Here is an 18,492-nt window from a genome sequence, read left to right on the forward strand (position 1 = left end):
CTTTGAACTAATAATTATACTTACTTGAATGCATTTTAAAGAAACAAAGATGGATACAAAGATTTATGCCGAAAATTTGGCCAGAAACTGACCATCTGACCAAGAAGACAATTAAAGTACGTTATGAAACATTATACATTGGAAAGCTGTAAGGCTTAAAATGATTTTTAAAGGATGTTCAACAACATGGACAGATGTTTAAAATGTTATGTTAATTAAAATTAGCATATAAGACTGTATACAGAGAATGACACCAAACTTTATAAATATACACATGCACACAGATTACAGAACAAAAAGTTAAAATGTTAATTGGATTTTTCTTCATATAGTATGGATATAATTGATGTCTACATTGCACGTTATTCCTTTCTATATTTTGTAATATTTCTACTGTAAGTTTTCAGTGCTTTTATTTTTTTTTCAAATACCCCAGAGGGTGGCATTTATTTCATCTAAGGCTATGGGTGCATCTGTGGAGCCAGCCCATATCAGCTGGGGTTCAGATGAGTGCAACCTCAGATCTCAGAGGATCATTGCTCCAAGGGCAACAGGGTGGGTTAAGAAATACTCAGTGGCTTGAGAAAAAGACCCAACTTCTAGCTAATTGCTTCTTTTTCTTATTTAGCCTTTCAGAGGAAAGCTTTAAAAAACTATGATTGGTTTTCATGCCCTACAGCTCCTGTCTATTGTCAAGAGTGTTTGGAATGTAGAATGGGGTGTCCAACAGGGCACTTGTATAAATAATGTTGTGTAACTGGCACAGTTCAGGGAGCCTACAATCAATGTGTAATTCTTTTAGAAGAGATAAATGAGATTTCAGACTTCTGGGCCCATAAGGAGACAGAGTGACTATAGTATCAGAGCCTCAAATAGGAGAGCTGCAATCCATTCCTGGGTATCTGGGAATTTCCTCTTCTTTCCTGGGCTGGGGGTTGTCAGGTGTTGGAAAACTTTAGTCTTCTTTCTCCCTAGGATGACCAGTAAGATAACTGATAGAACCAGCTCTACCTGAAGGAGGATCTGCTTTGCTATTAGGCTCTCCCAGCAGGACATTTCACAGGCAGAATCTATCTGAGGTGACTGTTTTAGTCCCTGGGATATATCGGCTCAGCCTGAGTATCCAAACTGCATGGCATTATTCAGCAAGCATTAGGGGTTAAAAGAGACATGCCATGTAGTTCCTTGACCTCAAAAGACTTCTGTCTGGAGTGAGAACATTAAATAATGACATAAAACAGCAGCAGAAGAAAAGAGATGTATATCACCAGAGAGCAGGTACAGTGCTCCCTAAGTGTGACATGGATGCTGGGTGCTAGGAAACCAGAGGCAGGAAAGATGGAGGAGGATGGCAGCAAAAGGAGCCTCTCTCTTCTCTACAGAGCTGCCTGCCTCTGGGAGGAATAGACTCACTTTAACTGAAAAATTAAATAGTGCTTTGAGCACCTACCTCAGACATGGCATTGTGCTTATCCCAGAGAAAAGAAAGATTTATAAATGAATGGGACACAGAATTTAGCTTCTCTAAGGTAGAGGGGAGGTCTAAGCCTCTCCATCAATTCACATTTCTCCACTAGGCAGCTACCCATGTTATCCGAGGTAGGGAGTGAGAAAGTTTTATGGATGCTCATGAAGAGACATAATTGCATGCATGTCATAGGAACCCAACTGGCTGAATATAATTTTAAAGGGAAATGGTAAATATCTACTCCCCAGATAGAGATGCCTTGCTAAAATCATCCAGAACACTCTGGTTTGTATCTCATTATTTTTTCCCCCAGGAAAATTTAGTGAAAAAAGAGAAGTCAATTTTCTCTAGACTTTAATTTGTTAAATGTTGGCCACTTGCAGGAGGTTATCTCTGATGATAGGTAGCAAGCCCTCCCTCCATCTTCCCATGTGCCTTTTGGTAGTTTACTGCCAATACAGTTGGGATGGAGATGACATTAGCCTGCCCACTGATGGTTATATAACTATAACTCAGCTGCTGCTTACCCAGAGATGTATTTCCCCTCCAGGGGATCACACAATTATTTCTAGGGGGGTGTCTTCAATTTCCCCTCCAGGGATCACACTATTATTCTACCAGGGGGGTCTCCCAGCAACTGGCAGTACAGTGAACTTCATGTTATTAGGGCTATTTAAGCATCACAGTTATCCTATGAAGGTGATATTTATATTCCCATTGAGTAGATATGCAACATGAGACTGATGTGATTAGCCTAAGGTTCCCCAGGATGGATTTGAAACCAAATCTGCTTGACTCTGAAATGAATCTTCTTATAATTATGTTGGGCTGTCTTTTTGAATGCAAATGCTTATCTATAATAGAGTTTCTCTATAGATGTGTTAATTTATGGATCTGCATTGTAACTCCTTGGTAACAAATCATTTTATTGCTATTATTTTTAACTGCATGAGCAATACACGGATGTATTTTTGTTTTGAAAACTTTTCAACGTTGCAATTAAACTCAAGTTCTTATAGCCAGCCCACTCCACCCTAGTTCCTTACTCAGAAGTAACTAATATGGACATATATTTGTGTTTTCCTCTGGAAATTTTAAAATGCACTTGTGTATATATACTTATAAGCTTAATGGGAATATATTATTTTGTTTTGCTTGGGTATACTGTTTGTGTATTTAATGCATTATTATTCAGTAGCCTTTCTCATCTAGTAAAGTCTTAGAGACTTTTCTTGGTCAATAATTTTGATATATACCTTATTCTTTTTTTCTTCTTTTTCTTTTTTTCTTTTTTTTTTTTTTTTTGCCATCTCATGGAATATGGAGTTCCTAGGCCAGGGATCTGATCCAAGCTGCAGTTTTGACCTACGCTGCAGCTATGGCATTGGGCCAGATTCTTTAACTACTGTGCCAGGCGGGGGATCAAACATGCATCCTGGCACTGCAGAGACGCCACGGATCCCTTTGTACCACAGAGGGAACTCCTCTACCTTATTCCTTAATGCTGTTATATAGTGTGTGTGTATTTGTCTTTGTAAAATATGCTGTATTTTATTTAGCCTTTCCCATAACGACTGTCTTCCATTATATTCATGTGAACAAAGGTGTGGTGGATGATGAGATGTCACATCCTCTGCGGGGGCAAGGGCGGGGGGGTGGGGTCTGCTCATACTCCTTCTTTTCTCTGGAGGGCTTGTTTCCTCCCTTCACAGGTATGACACAAACAGACCCCTTGGCTGATAGGACTGAGATTTTTTGTCATTTTGAATGACATCTCTATCATCTGAACTGAGATTCTTCAGTGAGAATTGAAGTGTTCACACTTCAATGGGAAAGAAAGATCAAGGATCTGAATATTTTGGCCAACCCCCACACTCCAACCTTGCCTCCTAGATCTGAGCTGGAAGGGCACTACTAGGGGGTCTACTTTTTATTCGATATACACCATGAATTCTGTGGGATCTCGTCTCCAGAGTCAGGTGAACTCCAATTTCCTGCACATGGAACCCAGTGGTGGCTGTCAGTCAGAAAGCCGGGGCAAGAGAACATTAATTATTCTATGTCGTTGTGCCTTTCTTTGCAAGATAGATAATAAGGCCATGGGGTCAGGTGACACAAAGACATTACAGAGAGCCGTGTAACTTTCTGCCTTGGCATCAGCCTGTCTGTGGCTTTTCTGAAGCAGAGGGTTTGGGTAATACCCACTTGGAGAATGAAGCTGTTTAAATCACGGCTTTTTTGAGTTGGAGTCTGAAATTAGTTTTCTGGCTGGTTATTTGTGGTCATGCTGGGCTTCTGCCTTTGCAAAGATATAAATTAATGTGGCTTTAAGCCCTGGCCCTAAGTTGGCAGAGAGGCAGGCCAGAGGGGAGTATCCGTGGTTTCCCATTTCGATCATAAAGACTCCCTAGGCAGCCGTGGAGCTGGGCTGTGTAATGGAAACTCCTGACTCTGCCCTTGGAATGGAATAGGTGTGATTCACCACACACCGGCGGCCCTAGTTGTCTCTGGTCTTTGTTGGCTATTCTCGGTGTAGCTCAGAGGAATGTCCTCGGTGTGGAATGGCTGGTGGGGCTTCCTAAGGCCTGTCACTTGGAGGAAGCATGGTTCATATTTTGATTCCTCAGGCAGCTGGGCCATAATGTACTTTAATGGTGTCAACTGGAAACAGTGGACAAAGATTCTTTAATGATTAAGTGGTTATCCACGTGCCTCACTCGTGCATGGAAGGAGTATGAACTGGGGGAAAAAAGTGATTGTCGTTGAGAAAAACACAACATGGAGTATTCATAAAAATGACAGGCCGTTCACATGTACGGCACAAGGGTTTATCAGATGATGGACTAGTTATCTCACCATCCTCTATTGAACCCTGACAACAATGGCCCTATTGTTCAGATATGTGAAGAACTCACATGGCTGATTCATCCCGTGCTGGTCTAGTTGTCTTTGCCCTGCTCACCATCTTCCTTGTTTTCTCTACTTAGTGCTCTGTACTTTCAGAGATATGAACAATATTCCATTTGCTATATTTCTTTTCTTTTTTTTTTGTCTTTTGTCTTTTTGTTGTTGTTGTTGCTATTTCTTTGGGCCGCTCCTGCGGCATATGGAGGTCCCCAGGCTAGGGGTTGAATCGGAGCTGTAGCCACCGGCCTACACCAGAGCCACAGCAACGCTGCTAGAGCCACAGCAACGCGGGATCCGAGCCGCGTCTGCAACCTACACCACAGCTCAGGGCAACGCCGGATCGTTAACCCACTGAGCAAGGGCAGGGACCGAACCCGCAACCTCATGGTTCGTAGTCGGATTCGTTAACCACTGCGCCACGACAGGAACTCCCCATTTGCTATATTTCTTTTAAGGAGCTTTTAGTCGATGCTGAAAAGAGAAGAAGCACATATGCGTATTCAGAGAATAAATAGGGAACTCCTAGATGCTGCTGATACAAATGCAGAGGAGGGTGTGGGCTGAAGTTGTAGGAAAAGTCTCCACAATGTAATTAGTACTAGAGTTGGGAGTCGAAAAGGAGAAAATCTGGACACTTGCCAGCCATAAGCTCTTTGGGAGAGAAGGGAAATGGGACTACAAGGGGGCAGACTATGAAGGCCCGAGTGCCAGGCTTAGGCAGGCACTTTGACCCCATGGCAGTCAGGCAGGGGAGGGTGAGTTAGGGCATCAGACTCTAGCCAGAATCTTGGGAAGTTGTCTTAGAGGCAAAAGCAGGCTGGTGGTGGGCATAGTAGGGACTGATACTGCAATTAGCTAGAACAGTGGCCACCAAATTATATCCTGCCTGCTTTTGTAAATACTGTTTTATTATATGCAGCACACCCATTCATTAATGTATCCTGGTTGGCTTTTTTTGAGCTCCAAGGGCAGAGTCAAGTAGTTTTGATGGAGACTGGCAAAATCTAAAGTATTTACTATCTGGCCCTTTTACAGACAATAGCTTGCTTCTCATAAGTGTCCCTTACTGGGACAGGGGTGGAGTGGAGAGTAAGCCCAGTCCCAGGTATGGAGTAGATACCATAATAGAGAGAAGATAAATATGCATTAAGCAATGAACACAACAAAATAAAATTGCTAACAGGAAAGGGAACTACCAGGACTGAGGTTGTTTGCTAATTTTAGGTTATATCATAGAGAAAAGAGTCCACTGAGGAGATGAGAGACTGATAAGAGAACTGAGGAATAAAAGACTTGAGATTTCCCAGTTCCTTTTCAGGGGTGAGGGAGAGGGAAGGGGGAGGGGGCTGAGGAGCACAGGTGGGCAGCGAGAGACAGCTGGCTGGATTAGGAAAGCAGTGTTTCTACTCGATTCTGAACATCTGGTGCCCTGGTGAGAACTGGCAAAGTGCCCTCCAGAGCCCTCTCACCTCTGGCAGGAACACAGCACTGGGAATGGAACGGGGCAATGGAGAGGAGGTTGGCGATATTGAGCTCCAGCTCAGCTCAACTGGGAAGCTGTCTTGGCTGTGTTGGCTGAAACTTTTTCTTTTCTGTTCTTGTACTTTTAAAATAGCAGACCATATGCTTATTGCCACCAGTCTCTTCCCCAGAAGCTCACTGGAGGAGTGGGAGCTTGCTGGGTGGATGAAAGTGTACCATATTCATAACTCGACTCTGGAAATTGTCATTGAGTGAATAGCCTTGGGTAACTGCCAGGGTTATGGCAGTTTAGGCTGGGGCGAGGGTCTTTCCAGAGTGTACGGACCCACATGGAGCTCTTCTGAGGCCTATCAGGATAGTACAGGAGCTCCTGAAAAGTTGATGGGCTCAGACCTGGAATCTAGGGAGGCTGAGGAGTGTGGTCACCTGGTCCACCAGTCAGCATCAGGTACCTGGGGAGGAGTGTGAGTGGTTGGCTGGCTCAAGTTCCTGGGCAGGTGGTAGAGCCGCAGAGTGGATGACCTACAGTGATGCCACTGGAAAAAATCAGGGACAGCACTTGTGAGACCAGCCTTCAGGGCCCCAGCTGCTGATGAGGTTCAGATGCTCCGGAATTCAGGAATCTGGAGGCAGAGACAGCTGGTGTCAGACCAAGAGCTGTGACTCAGTCAAGAGCTATGGACTCAGGCTCTGGCGATAAAGAAGGGCCTCATTCCTGGAGCTGGGGACTAAGGGAGTGTCTCTTTGTAGGTACATACTCTTTGGAGAAGAATTTGTCAGTAACCAGCAATGCACAGGGTATGAGTGGGAGGTGCACATCCAAGTGTCCCTCCAGAAGGAACTTTTCTTTACAGATGCACAAGAAGCCATGTGTAACAACAATGATTGAAACATGTACCATAGCAAATTTCAAAAGAAAGAAACAAATATATTTATCCGTGGTAGAAAGGACAAACGGGCAGTGGTTTATTGGTGAGCTGCAATGCTCTATAACAGTTAACATGCATGAATTAGGGCTAGGCATATCAACGTGGATAAAATTCCCCAAACTGAATGTTGGACAAAATAAGCAAGCTGCAGAACAGATATCCTGTATGGTAACATGTATGTAAATGTAAAAACACTTGAAAAGATTATCAAGTCTTTGTGTTTATGAACAACCTGTAAATCTAGTAGTGGGCATATGATTGGCATCTTGTGCTTTTCTGTGTGCTGAAAAGAATTTGTAACAAAAGACAAAGAAAGGACATGAAAAAGGGAAATATACATATGTGTGCATATACCCACACATGTGTACATACACACGCGCACACGTGCACACAGCAGTGGCGTGCACACCTTCTGGAACTGGAGTAATCTGCGCCCAGACACAGAAGCTGGAAGCCCTGGCATCTCTTACGTGCTGCCTGCCAGGTTAGCTGTGTGTTCTGAGCAATTTACAATGGTAACTGGCACTGTGCTAGGCCCATGGTGGTTGCTCAGTATATGCATGGGATGTTTCCAGCTTTCTGGACGTCCTGATGTGAGGAGCTTAGTGTCAAGATTTGGGAAACTAGATTTAAAATAGGGGAAAAGAACCTGCTTCCTCTAAGTGACCCCGCCGGCAGATGCCTGGAGTCACAAGGTGGAGGATGGTCTGCTTTCTTGTCAAAGTGACTTTTGCAGACACAGCTGTTTCTGGCAAAGGCACTGAGGCCTCTCTGCCAGCTGCCTCACACACCAGACAAAGGGGGCCCACAGAACTCTGTGATCAACGTGGCGTGCAGTGTCCGTGCTGGAAGGGACAGCGTCCAGGGCTCTTTTGGTCCCAGGGCTCACTGGCTTCTTGCGGCGTATTCACTGGGACTTGTTTCTGTCTGCCTGAATGAGCAGCGACCGCCTGAGGCACAGAGGAAGCTGAGCCTGGTATATCCTGTGTTGGGAAGCCCCTACCCCCAGCAGCTGCTTTTGGAAAACAGCAAAGTCAGTGTGAGTCAGTTGGATAGCTTTGCAGAAGGAGAGGCTGGGTGTCATGCTAAGCGCACTACCTTTGATGAGGGTTATTGGGATTCTGGAAGGAATTTTGTTGTGACATCAGTCATGCAGGGAGCCCTGAGAGTTTAGCTTTTCTCAGTAAGGTGTTTGCTATATATAGCAGGAGGAAAAGTTGCTAGTTGGAAAACAGCTTAGCACTGTTCTTGGTGGGATAATAAGATTTAAAGTCCAGAAGAGGTCTTAAGCTTATCTGAGTTAAAACTCTTGCGTTGATGGTAGAATGGGGCTTGACAATGATTCTCTTCTTGACCAAACTCTAGTCTGCATCCTCCGAGCTCTTTTTCAACTAGGCCCTGTTCTTGGGAATGTTATTAAGAGCCTGTATTTAGCAACAGTCCTGCAAAATTAGTTTAGCAGAATCCTCCCACCCCTCGCAAAAATAGCTCATCATATGCAATATCAGATCATATTCCCCATCCCTACCATTCCCCAGGTGATGTCCGCTCACCTTGGCCCACTTTCAGCAAGAATCCTGCCAGGTCAGTTTATCAAAGTGTTTCCTTACTTCTTAGTAATATCCACTATCCACTGAACCCCACCCTTCTCTTTGGCTATAAATTCCCACTTTTTCCTTGTTGTATTTGAACTTGAGCCTAACCTCCCTGCTCTGCTGCAAAACTAATTGCCATGGTTCCTGTTTCCCATCGTGAGAGTCCTAAATGAAGGACTCTCCTGCCTTTCCATTTTAATGTGTCAGAAGAATTCTTTAACAGGCTTAGAGAATTGACCTTCCCAGGGTAACACTTTGTGTGCCTTTCAGAGTTACTTCAAGAGTCTAGATTTCCAGATTCCAAGTTCAGTGTTCTTTCCCTGCATGGCACTATCTTTATGCCCCCAGAGTGTAGAATCAGGAAGCAACTTGTTCTATCTGTTTTATTTGTATTGATAAAACTATACTACTGAGGAGCTCCCACTGTGGTGCAATGGGATCAGCAGCCCTGGGACCAGGTTTGATCCTTGGCCCAGCACAGTGGGTGAGGGATCCAGCATTGCCATAGCTGTGGCTTAGGTCTTGACTGTAGATCTGTTCTGATCCCTGGCCTGGAAGCTCCGTATGCTGCAGGGTGGCCAAAAATGACAAAAAAAAAAAAAAATACTACTCACAGTCTCTAGAGATTATGGTGTATCTTCTCCTCTGTCCTGGGTAGGATAGGAGGTCAGGGGAATTGGTCATTTAACCTTATGCTAGATCCTTCCCTGGCACCAGGGGCTACCTGACCCTACCAGCCTGCAAGATTGTGCCAGCATTTGGAGTGTCAGGTGTGTTGTCAAGGTGTGGCTTTCTGCTGTGTGGCCACTAGATATTAATAGTGGGTTAAGAACTTGTGAGTAGGTTTGGGTTCATTCATTCTTGCATATAAAGACAAAACCAAACAATACAAAAATCAATACATCCAGCACTTGCTTTGTATCAGGCATGGTACAAGGCACTGGGGGCCATGATAAGACATGGCTCTTGACCTTAGTGAGTTATAGTCAAGGAAGAGGTCTCAGAATAAAGATGGTATGATCACAACAACAGGATGAGTGATACAATAGAAATGCGTACAAGGTGGTATGAGAACACAAAGGAAATGGTGCTTAATTCCCGCATAAGAATGTTGGAAGGAGGGTGATATTGGAGTTGAGTGTGAAGGTTGGAGAGCCATTTATCAAGTGGAGGAAACAGAGGATGGAGATAGTCCAGGCAAGAGGGAATGATGTGCCATAAAAATGCAGGACATTCAAGATAAGCTGGATGAGGCTGGAGAGAAAGGGACAGAGGAGCAGGTGGCTGGAAGTGAGTCTAGTAAGGGGAGTTCTAGCCAGGTTTTACAGGATAAGGCTTGGAGGATACGACTTCACTGTGTGCAGGCACTGGGTGACCACTGCTGGGAGAGAGGTGGACAGATCTGTGTGGTTGAACTATAACCTGATGATAGCATGGAGATAGGTGGGAAGGGGAGAAGCTTGAAGAAGAGCATCAAATTGGGGGATCATGGCAAAACTGAGAATGCCTGAGCTACAGCCTTGGAATGAAGATGGAGAGACCAGGGGTCTAAGTCATTTAGGATGTAGAATCATGAAGACTTGGAGACTGAGCTGGGTTTGAGAGATAAAGGCAAGGCTTTCTCTGATTGGCAGTGCCTAAGGTAGACAGGAGACAAAGATAAGAAGTCAGTTTTGGGGAATGATTATTAAAGTTAGTTTAACCGATGACCATGTGAGGCCTGTAGCCTACGGAGGGATTAGAAATACTGAAGTCTGTTTATTCAGGAAACGTGCCAAGTGTGCATGATGTGTAAGGGCTGGTTCTGCACATTTTGGGGAAAGGAGATGTGAATGTCCTTTGCAATTTCATTTATTTATTTATATTTCCTTTTCTTTTTAGAACCACACCCATAGCATATGGAAGTTCCCAGGCTAGGGGTGGAATCAGAGCTGCATCTACAACCTACACCACAGCTCGAGGCAACGCCGGGTACTTAACCCACTGAGTGAGGCCAGGGATTGAACCTGCATCCCCATGGACACTATGTCGGGTCCTTAATCCACTGAGCCACAATGGGAAATATTCATTTATTTTTTGCCATTTTAGAATGCCTACATCCTATTAGGTGGTTTTCCATGTATTGCAATTTTGCATCCTCACAAAGACCTTGTGAGAGTAAATTATGCCCATTTTTCATTTAAGAAACTTGAGACTCCAGCAAATAACTCATACTTGGTCCCTTGGTCATGGGTGCTGCCCATCTAGGAATGAAACAGAGATTTTGCTCTGCCCCAGGTTCACATTCTTTCTTTGCCGCATAACATTCTCTGAAGCACCTTGCTCTTGTGGTTGGGGAAACAGAACATAAGAGAATGAATCATGACAATATGAAAGAATGAAAGCAGCAAATGCTGTGTGTGCCTTTGGGTGTACAATGGCTGGGGATCTTTGTTCTGATGCAGAGGAGAGTTGGGGGTGACTGGGAAGGGGACTAGTGAAGCCGTAACAAAGGTAAGGGTGCATATTTAAGATGGAGCTGGGGCACAGAATTTGCCAGGTTGCACGGAGTGAGGACAGTTATTCAAGGTCATCGGAGAAAGTGGCTAATGGATTTATAAAGCTAAGCTGTGGCCAGGGCAGAATCAGGTTAGAGTTAGAGGGTGGGTAAAGGATCAGGGAAAAGACAAGGGTAGGTTATTACTAGGGGAGGCCCAGGGCCAGAGTTGGGAACTGAGATTTGAGGTGGAATGCAGGCACCTCAGTGGAGGTCACTTGACTGTAGAGAGAGTGAGCTGGCCTGAGGCTTCCTAAAACTCACGTGGGAAAAGCTTCCTGGGTCCAGCCAAGGAAGGTGACAGCAGAAAGAGGGTGAGGACCTGATGCTGGTGGTATGATAGGGAGGGAAGGGTGCAGGGTGAAGGGGAAAGCAAGATGGGAGCAGCAGGGAGGTTGGAATTCATTGGTGGGTGCTTGCTCTCCCTCCACCTCCAGATGGGGAGGAAGGAGCCTGTGGGTTGCTTGGCCTGACTTCCTTCTCTGAGCCCTGACTCTTGGTCTTGGTATAAGGTCAGAGCCCTGGAAATTAGGCCCAAAGGAGGAGCAGGTAGCCAACAGGATCATTGGAATGATGGGCTTTTGGAAGCAGTTCAGTGTCTCTGGTTCAGTTCTGGTGTCTGTGAGACACCATTAGACTTTCTGCTGGGTGCAGCCTGATTATGGAGCCACTGGACCCTACAGGCCCCTGGATACAACACTTCTGCCCCCTCTGAGGGCCCCCTGGCTTCAGGCTCAATGGAGGGAGCATGAAGTTGGTGGCACCCCAGTGACCTCAGGATCTCCTCCTACTGCTCCCTGGTGAGAATGTATGCCTCTCCCCAAAGAGGTCCCATGGGGACTCTGGCAGCTCCTGTCACCGCACAGCCTCACAAAGGGCAGGAAAGTAGGTCTCCGAGAAAGGCTGGGAGCAAAGGCGAGCGAGCTTGGGTAGTAAGCAGATGCATTAGTCTAATTGCTCTTCTAAAATTAATGGGGCCTTTTATCTCTGGAGAACACTTTTAAGCACTCATGTGATTTGGGAACAAAGATGCAGGTCAGAGTAGAGCCAGGCTCCCCTTTAAACACAATCCCCCATTTGGTAAAACAATCTCTCCCTTTCTTTCTGTCTCTCTTACCTGCAGATCAACAGATTATGGCACCACCTATGAGAAGCTGAATGACAAAGTAGGTTTGAAGACTGTGCTCAGCTACCTCTACGTCAATCCCACCAACAAAAGGAAGGTAAGAGGGGGGCAGTGGGTCCTGAGCACGCCCTGTGGAATGGAATGGCTTCCAGGGGCCAAGAGTTAGGAAAAAAAAAAAAAAAGCAGTGGCCATGAAATCACTTGCAGAGTACCTATTGTATATGCCAGGAACACCACGGATGCTGTATTTCTAACATCTCCCTTGAGAGGGTAGTAGCAGTGATGATGATGATAGCAGCAGCAGCAGCAGCAGCAGCAGCAATAAAACTATGTAACTATGTAAGAGGTCGCTCTGTGCTGTGAACAGTGCCGTGTACTTTAATATCTTATTTCATTTATCCTCACAGTGAATCTCTGGGGTAGAAGTGACTGCTGTCCCCATTTTACAGATGAAGCACCTGAAGCTCAGAGAGATTAAGTAACTTCCTAGCCTAAAGCCAGGTAGTAAACACACGGTCAGTAGTAGGCCTGGCGATGAAGAATGGTTCTTTTTGACTCCAGAGTCAAGTCCCCCTCTAGCCCCTTTTTCTCTGGTCTGTTTCCTCCAAGAGAAGGACAGGCAGTTTTGGATTCTTCCGCTTGATTCAGAGCTCCTTCTGAGCACAGGGGAGCAGGCAGGCTCTGCCAGCCTCTGCTTTTCTCTTCTTCACTTAACAACCCAGTCGTGGGTCAGACTTTAGTCATGAAGACCTCCTGAGAGGAGGGGGCCTGGGTTCCATGGACTGATGGGTGGTTATAGAAAATAAATGAAATCTAATGTGTTGGCTTTGGGGAGATGTGACCTTTTCCCAGCTAGAACAGTTTGGCTGTTTAGAAACCTAGGCAGGCCCTGGCCCTCTTAAACACACCACAGTTATAAAAGGCCATTGCAGGGTTTCTAAAAGGCTGAAAATGGTCCTTTTTACCTCTCTCCTCATCATCTGATTTGCATTCCCCAGTGGTTTTGCTAACCTTTCCTTCAGTGAGGTAGGCGCAGGGGTCGTCTTCCACCCTTTGTGCGGATGTCCCTTGACTCAGATTCAAACCTGGTAGAGTCCCAGCTCTGGCTTAGGTGACTGATTGTTCTTGCTACTCAAAGCAGAGAGACTCGGAGTCAAGCTCTTAGCATCATAATGCACAGCCATCCCTTCTCACGTCACCTAACTATCCCCAGCAAAGGAAGGAACCAGAATTGATGACTCCTGATTCAACCCTGGTGATGGACACCCAAAGATCCAGCCAGCTTCAGGGGTCCCCACACCCAGAACTGTGCCCACCAGCCAGGTGTCAGAACTATGATAATCAGGAAAGCCATTTAAGTTCCTGTTCCTGATTTTAGCTGCATAGTTTCTCTTTTCTTTGTCCCAAAGGGTTGTCATTTTCACTTTTTTCAATATTGTGATTTGAATTATTGAATGTTAGAGCTGGAAGGGATCATAGATTTCATTACTGATAGTTTTTAAATTGCAGCTCTTTTTCAAATGTGATTAAATCTCTAGACCTCCGTTTTAGAAACCTGCTCACACACATACACACAATTTTGCAAACAAATTTTAGGTGTTTATAAATACCTTGAATCATACCCATGGACCCAAGATGTCCAGTAAATCTCAGTTAAGAGTCCTTCATCTGAAAAGATACATGCACCTGTATGTTCATTGTAGCACTATTCACAATAGTCAAGACATGGAAACAACCTAAATATCCATCGACAGATGAGTGGATTCAGAAGATATGGCATATATACACAATGGAATATATACACTACTCATCCATAAAAAAGAACAAAATAATGCCCATTTGCAGCAACATGGATGGAACTGGAGACTCTCATACTAAGTGAAGTAAATCAGAAAGAGAAAGACAAATACCATATGATATCACTTAAATATGGAATCTAATATAGGGCACAAATGAACCTTTCCACAGAAAAGAAGCTCATGGACTTGGAGAATAGACTTGTGGGTGCCAAGGGGGAGTGAGAGGCAGTGGGATGAACTGGGAAATTTGGGGTTAATAGATGCAAAGTATTGCCTTTGGAGTGGATAAACAATGAGAGCCTACTGTCTAGCACTGGGAAGTATATCTAGTCACTTGTGATGGAGCATGATGGAGGATAATGTGAGAAGAAGAATGTGTATATGTATGTGTGACTGGGTCACTTTTCTGTACAGTAGAAAATTGACAGAGCCCTGTAAACCAACCATAATAGAAAGAAATAAATCATTTTAAAAAATGGATCCTTTATCTGTACCAATAGTCTCAATTACCAGATGAGGAAACTGAAGCCACAAAAGACCACAAAGGCAGGGACGAGAAGGAGCCAGAGTTAAGATTCCAGGACTCTTGAGGCTCAGTTTAAGTTTCTTGGCTTCAGACCATGCTCTGTTCTTTACTTTTCTTTTCATAGAATCACAGTCCTAGGCTTCAAAAGTGACAGTCTAGTCCTGATCTGGGAGCTTGAGGCAGTTGCTTCATGACCTGGAATTAAAGCTTGATGCTGTGTTCATAATAGTCACATGATAAGACTTGACTGAATCCAGTCAGTGATGATCTATTTCAATGCTTCCTCTGTACTATCCCTCCATTAAGAAGGAAGCTGAGGCCTGCAGAGGACAAATATTCTGCCCATGTCACTCAGCTGGTCAGCAGCAGGATGGGCAGTCGGTCTTTTAACTCCCACCTTAAAGCTCCTCTCATCCCACACAATGACTTGGGGTTCAGGAGGAGTGACAGGGGCTGTCACAGGGAGTGTCTGCATTCTGGAAGAAACAGGACAAGGGTCTTGACAAATGGAAGATGCCCTTTAGAACTGATCTCTGACCTGTGTCTGGACCACGAGGGAATTAATCGTATCTTCATGTAGATGATAGATCAGCTGTCTTCGTGAGGATTTTCCCAAGTGGCATATGAAGGGTCACACCTGTTTGCATCCCTTGTAGTAGTCATCTGTCATGCATGTTTCCCATTGGACTCATAATGGCATCTCTTTTGGTCTTCTCCCATTTTTCCCTACTCTGGGATATTTTCTCTCTTTTTAGTATAACCTAGAGGTGCTCAGGAGGGTGAGAGACAGAGAATAGGGGAAGGCACATGGTCAAAGTTAGAAGGACGGTAAAGCTGACATTTGGAAGCCACTGGGACAGAAAAGTACCTCCACTTCTCCTTCCCAGAGGTGATGTTCAGACCATGGGCTCTCTGGAACAATGCCTCAGAGGAATTATTTATTGCCCAGTGAACACAGAGTTAGGCCTGTTTACCTGTCTTTTCTGAGAAACACCACCAAAAAAACCACAGTTAAACCCCACCTGTGAGGCACCGCCACCCAGAAAGTTAAAAGTACAAACATGTCCTTCACTCCAATTGGGGAAAGATAAAACATAGGCTAATGCCATGAATTTCTTCCTTTCTTTCAGAAATAGCAATTCCATAGAAATTCATTTCCTAAAGAGACTGTGTGATCCCAAAGTGCCTTCTGATGAAACTTCCAAGGAGAGATGAAATTAGATTCTGTTTATTTTTATTATTCAGTGTTTTTGATTGTATACTGAGACTCTAAATGCTGATAATGTACAAATCGTCTAGATGGTGACCTTCTCTTAACTAGAATACTCAAGTTTACTGGACCTACACTTCTCAAGCCACTCAGATAAAATGACAGATAGAAATGAAACTATTCTCTTTTTAAATTATTTTATTTTATTTTTTTCTCTTTTTATGGCTGCACATGGGGCATATGGAAGTTCCCTGGGTAGGTGTCAAACTGGAGATGCAGCTGCTGGCCTACACAACAACAACCACAGCAATACCAGATCCATGCTGCATCTGTGACCTGCACTGCAGCTTGTAGCAATACTAGATCCTTAACCTGCTGAGTGAGGCCAGGGATCTAACCAGCATCCCCCTGGACACTATGTAGGGATGTAGGGTTCTTAACCACTGAGCTGCAACAGGGACTCCAGAAATAAAAATATTCTTGTTTGTTTCTGTATTGATGTAATGCTGGGAGTCATTGACCTTGTAATTCCCCCCACACACACTTTTTTTTTTTTTTTAGTTTCCGTCTTGAAACCTGTGGTCATATGGATTCTTATCTGAGCTTGAATTAAGCAAAAATCTTCTGATTCTTTCAGCACCCAAATTATCTGTAGCTCCCAGTGTTAATCAGCCAGCTAATAACAATAGTCTCTAGCAGATTTTTCAGTTAATCTTGTTGTAACACTTGATTTTTACCTAATGAGTTACTTATGTAACAGATGGCTACTGCTTTCCTTGGAGGCTATAAGTACATCAGAGTTCTGTTACCCCTTGCAAAAGGTAAAGTGTGCTCATATTTACATAGTTGCTCCCAAAGCTAATTGATAATTTCTTAACACTTTTTTTTTTTGGACAACATTAAATCTTCAAATGCAGATAGCTAATAAGCCATTAACTTGAAAGTAGAAGTGTTGACATATGCATGGTCTCCTGCTAGTAATAATCTTAGCACTAATTGAGCACCTACTACACTCAGGTTTCTTTTAGGTTTATCAACATAGTCCTCTTGGCCACTTTAGAAGGTAGGTAAGATAAGGAAATAGCTTCTATGCAAATCACAGCATGCCTGTACTACTTGTAAATGGTGGGTCTGCAAAGTCTTCTCAAGCAGTTTTATTTGGGGAACTAGACTCCCTTAAGGAAGCTGGGATTTGAACTAGCTGTGTTTACTAGGTCTTTTCCATATGAGAGTATTGGTAAGAAAGGCTGGGAGCTAATTGAATTGAGGTTGTTTTAGATCATCCTATGGTATAGTGGCATCTGCATTGTTTTAATGGCCTTGATCTGCCCTACTTGTGTTTGATGTGAATTCTGCATCCTTCACTTTATGCCTTTCTCTGGCCATTGGTCAGTTAGCCGATCACTTGGGTGATGTCTGAGCCTGGCATTTTTCGAAGAGCAGTGCATTAGATGTGTATGTTAGGCTTGCCTCTGGAGGAGGGGCTCTGCTGTGGTGGGGTCTGAGCTCTAGCTCATAACCTCCCCTTCCTTTTGCAGGAGATAAATGTCCCTGGGTTCCTAGAACTCAATGCTATCAGCTGACTCTGTCCACAGGCCTATGCAGAATGGCATGTGCCAAGGTCAAGCCTGCATGCAATAGCACTGTGCTTTGTACAAACAGGCTGAAATCTTTGTGCCTCAGTAAGAGTGGGGCTTAGCTACCACAGGTGTCTATTTGAGAACAAATCTTTGAGTGGATAGAGAAATGCAAGTGTATTATGGTCTAATTGCTCTGGCTGGAAAGCAGTTGCCACCTGCAGATTTGGAAACAGTGTTTTGGAAAAGATAGAGAGCACGGAAAGTCCTGACTGCCAGGGAATGTGATCAAATTACTGCAGGGTAGAGTGTATGCCTCTGTGTGGGGTTGGAGGAGGGGCAGGGGGAACTGTAAGACTGACATCAGAATAGAATAAAGACTTTCTGAAACTGAGTTCCTATTCAATTCTGGGCACTCAGCTAAGTTCATTTTTATACCCATTTTAATTTCACCCTTAATCCCCTTAGCCTAATAGTTTTATTTCCATTTGGCAGGTGAAGAAACTGAGGCTCAGGCAGATGAGCCATTTGCTTTCTCTAAAATAGCTGGTAGGAGTAGGTTCGGGATCCCTATTCACCTCTGTCTGACCACACAGGCCATGCTGTCTACTCTGACCTGCTACAGTGTGGCTGCACCTGCCACAGATAAGACCAGGTGACTGCAGACATTCCTCTGCTAGTAGGGACTCTGTTGCCTGGGGTTTTCTGCCCATGACTGTTAGAGGATCAACAGTTTCTTGGGGCAGGAGAGGGGTGTTAGATTCTCCTTTCCTAATTGATTTACCACGAGGATAATTACTTCCAGGCTACATTGCAGAAATATGGGTGGGAATTACCAGGCAGATTTCTCCAAAGAGCAGGCCACCTCTTTCAAGCTGCTAAAGGGGCAATTGTGTGTGTGTGTGTGGTTGGATATTGATTATTCCCATATCAGTTTCTTAATACAGCAGCATAACCCCAAGCTCCCTTTGAGACCCCAGAAAACCTCAAGAGAGAACAAACGTGGAATCTGAAAATATTGGACTCCTGCTTTCTGTGACCATGTCTCCCAAGATTGTTAGAGGGTCAGGGAAGGTAAGCTCTAAGGTAGTACACTTTCAATTCACAGATATTAAAATCTCTTACACTAAAGCAAAGCAAACAAAAACAACAACAAAACCAAACAAAAACAACAACAAAAAAACCAAAAACAAGTGGAAAGAAAACTTTAGGTTATTAAGACATCTGTTAAGTGTCTAGTTCAGAGAAAAGTATTTTGGATGAGGGTTCCTGCTTTCAGAAATGTGCAATCTGCTTGGGTAGTGAAGAGGCACACAGAAAACAATTGCATGTATAGA

The 18,492-nt window shown here is 44.2% G+C and overlaps 1 protein-coding gene across 1 annotated transcript in view; it reads left to right on the forward strand.

The window, feature by feature from the left end:
- Nucleotides 1-18,492, forward strand: part of SORCS3 (sortilin related VPS10 domain containing receptor 3) — a 437,279-nt gene that overhangs the window by 77,749 nt on the left and 341,038 nt on the right. The window contains exon 3 of the mRNA XM_047762685.1: nucleotides 12,041-12,140. Within this exon, the coding sequence (XP_047618641.1) occupies nucleotides 12,041-12,140 (100 nt within the window). The remainder of the gene's footprint in view (nucleotides 1-12,040; nucleotides 12,141-18,492) is intronic.

Source organism: Phacochoerus africanus, chromosome 15 (assembly GCF_016906955.1).
Source record: "Phacochoerus africanus isolate WHEZ1 chromosome 15, ROS_Pafr_v1, whole genome shotgun sequence".
Lineage (NCBI taxonomy): Eukaryota > Metazoa > Chordata > Mammalia > Artiodactyla > Suidae > Phacochoerus > Phacochoerus africanus.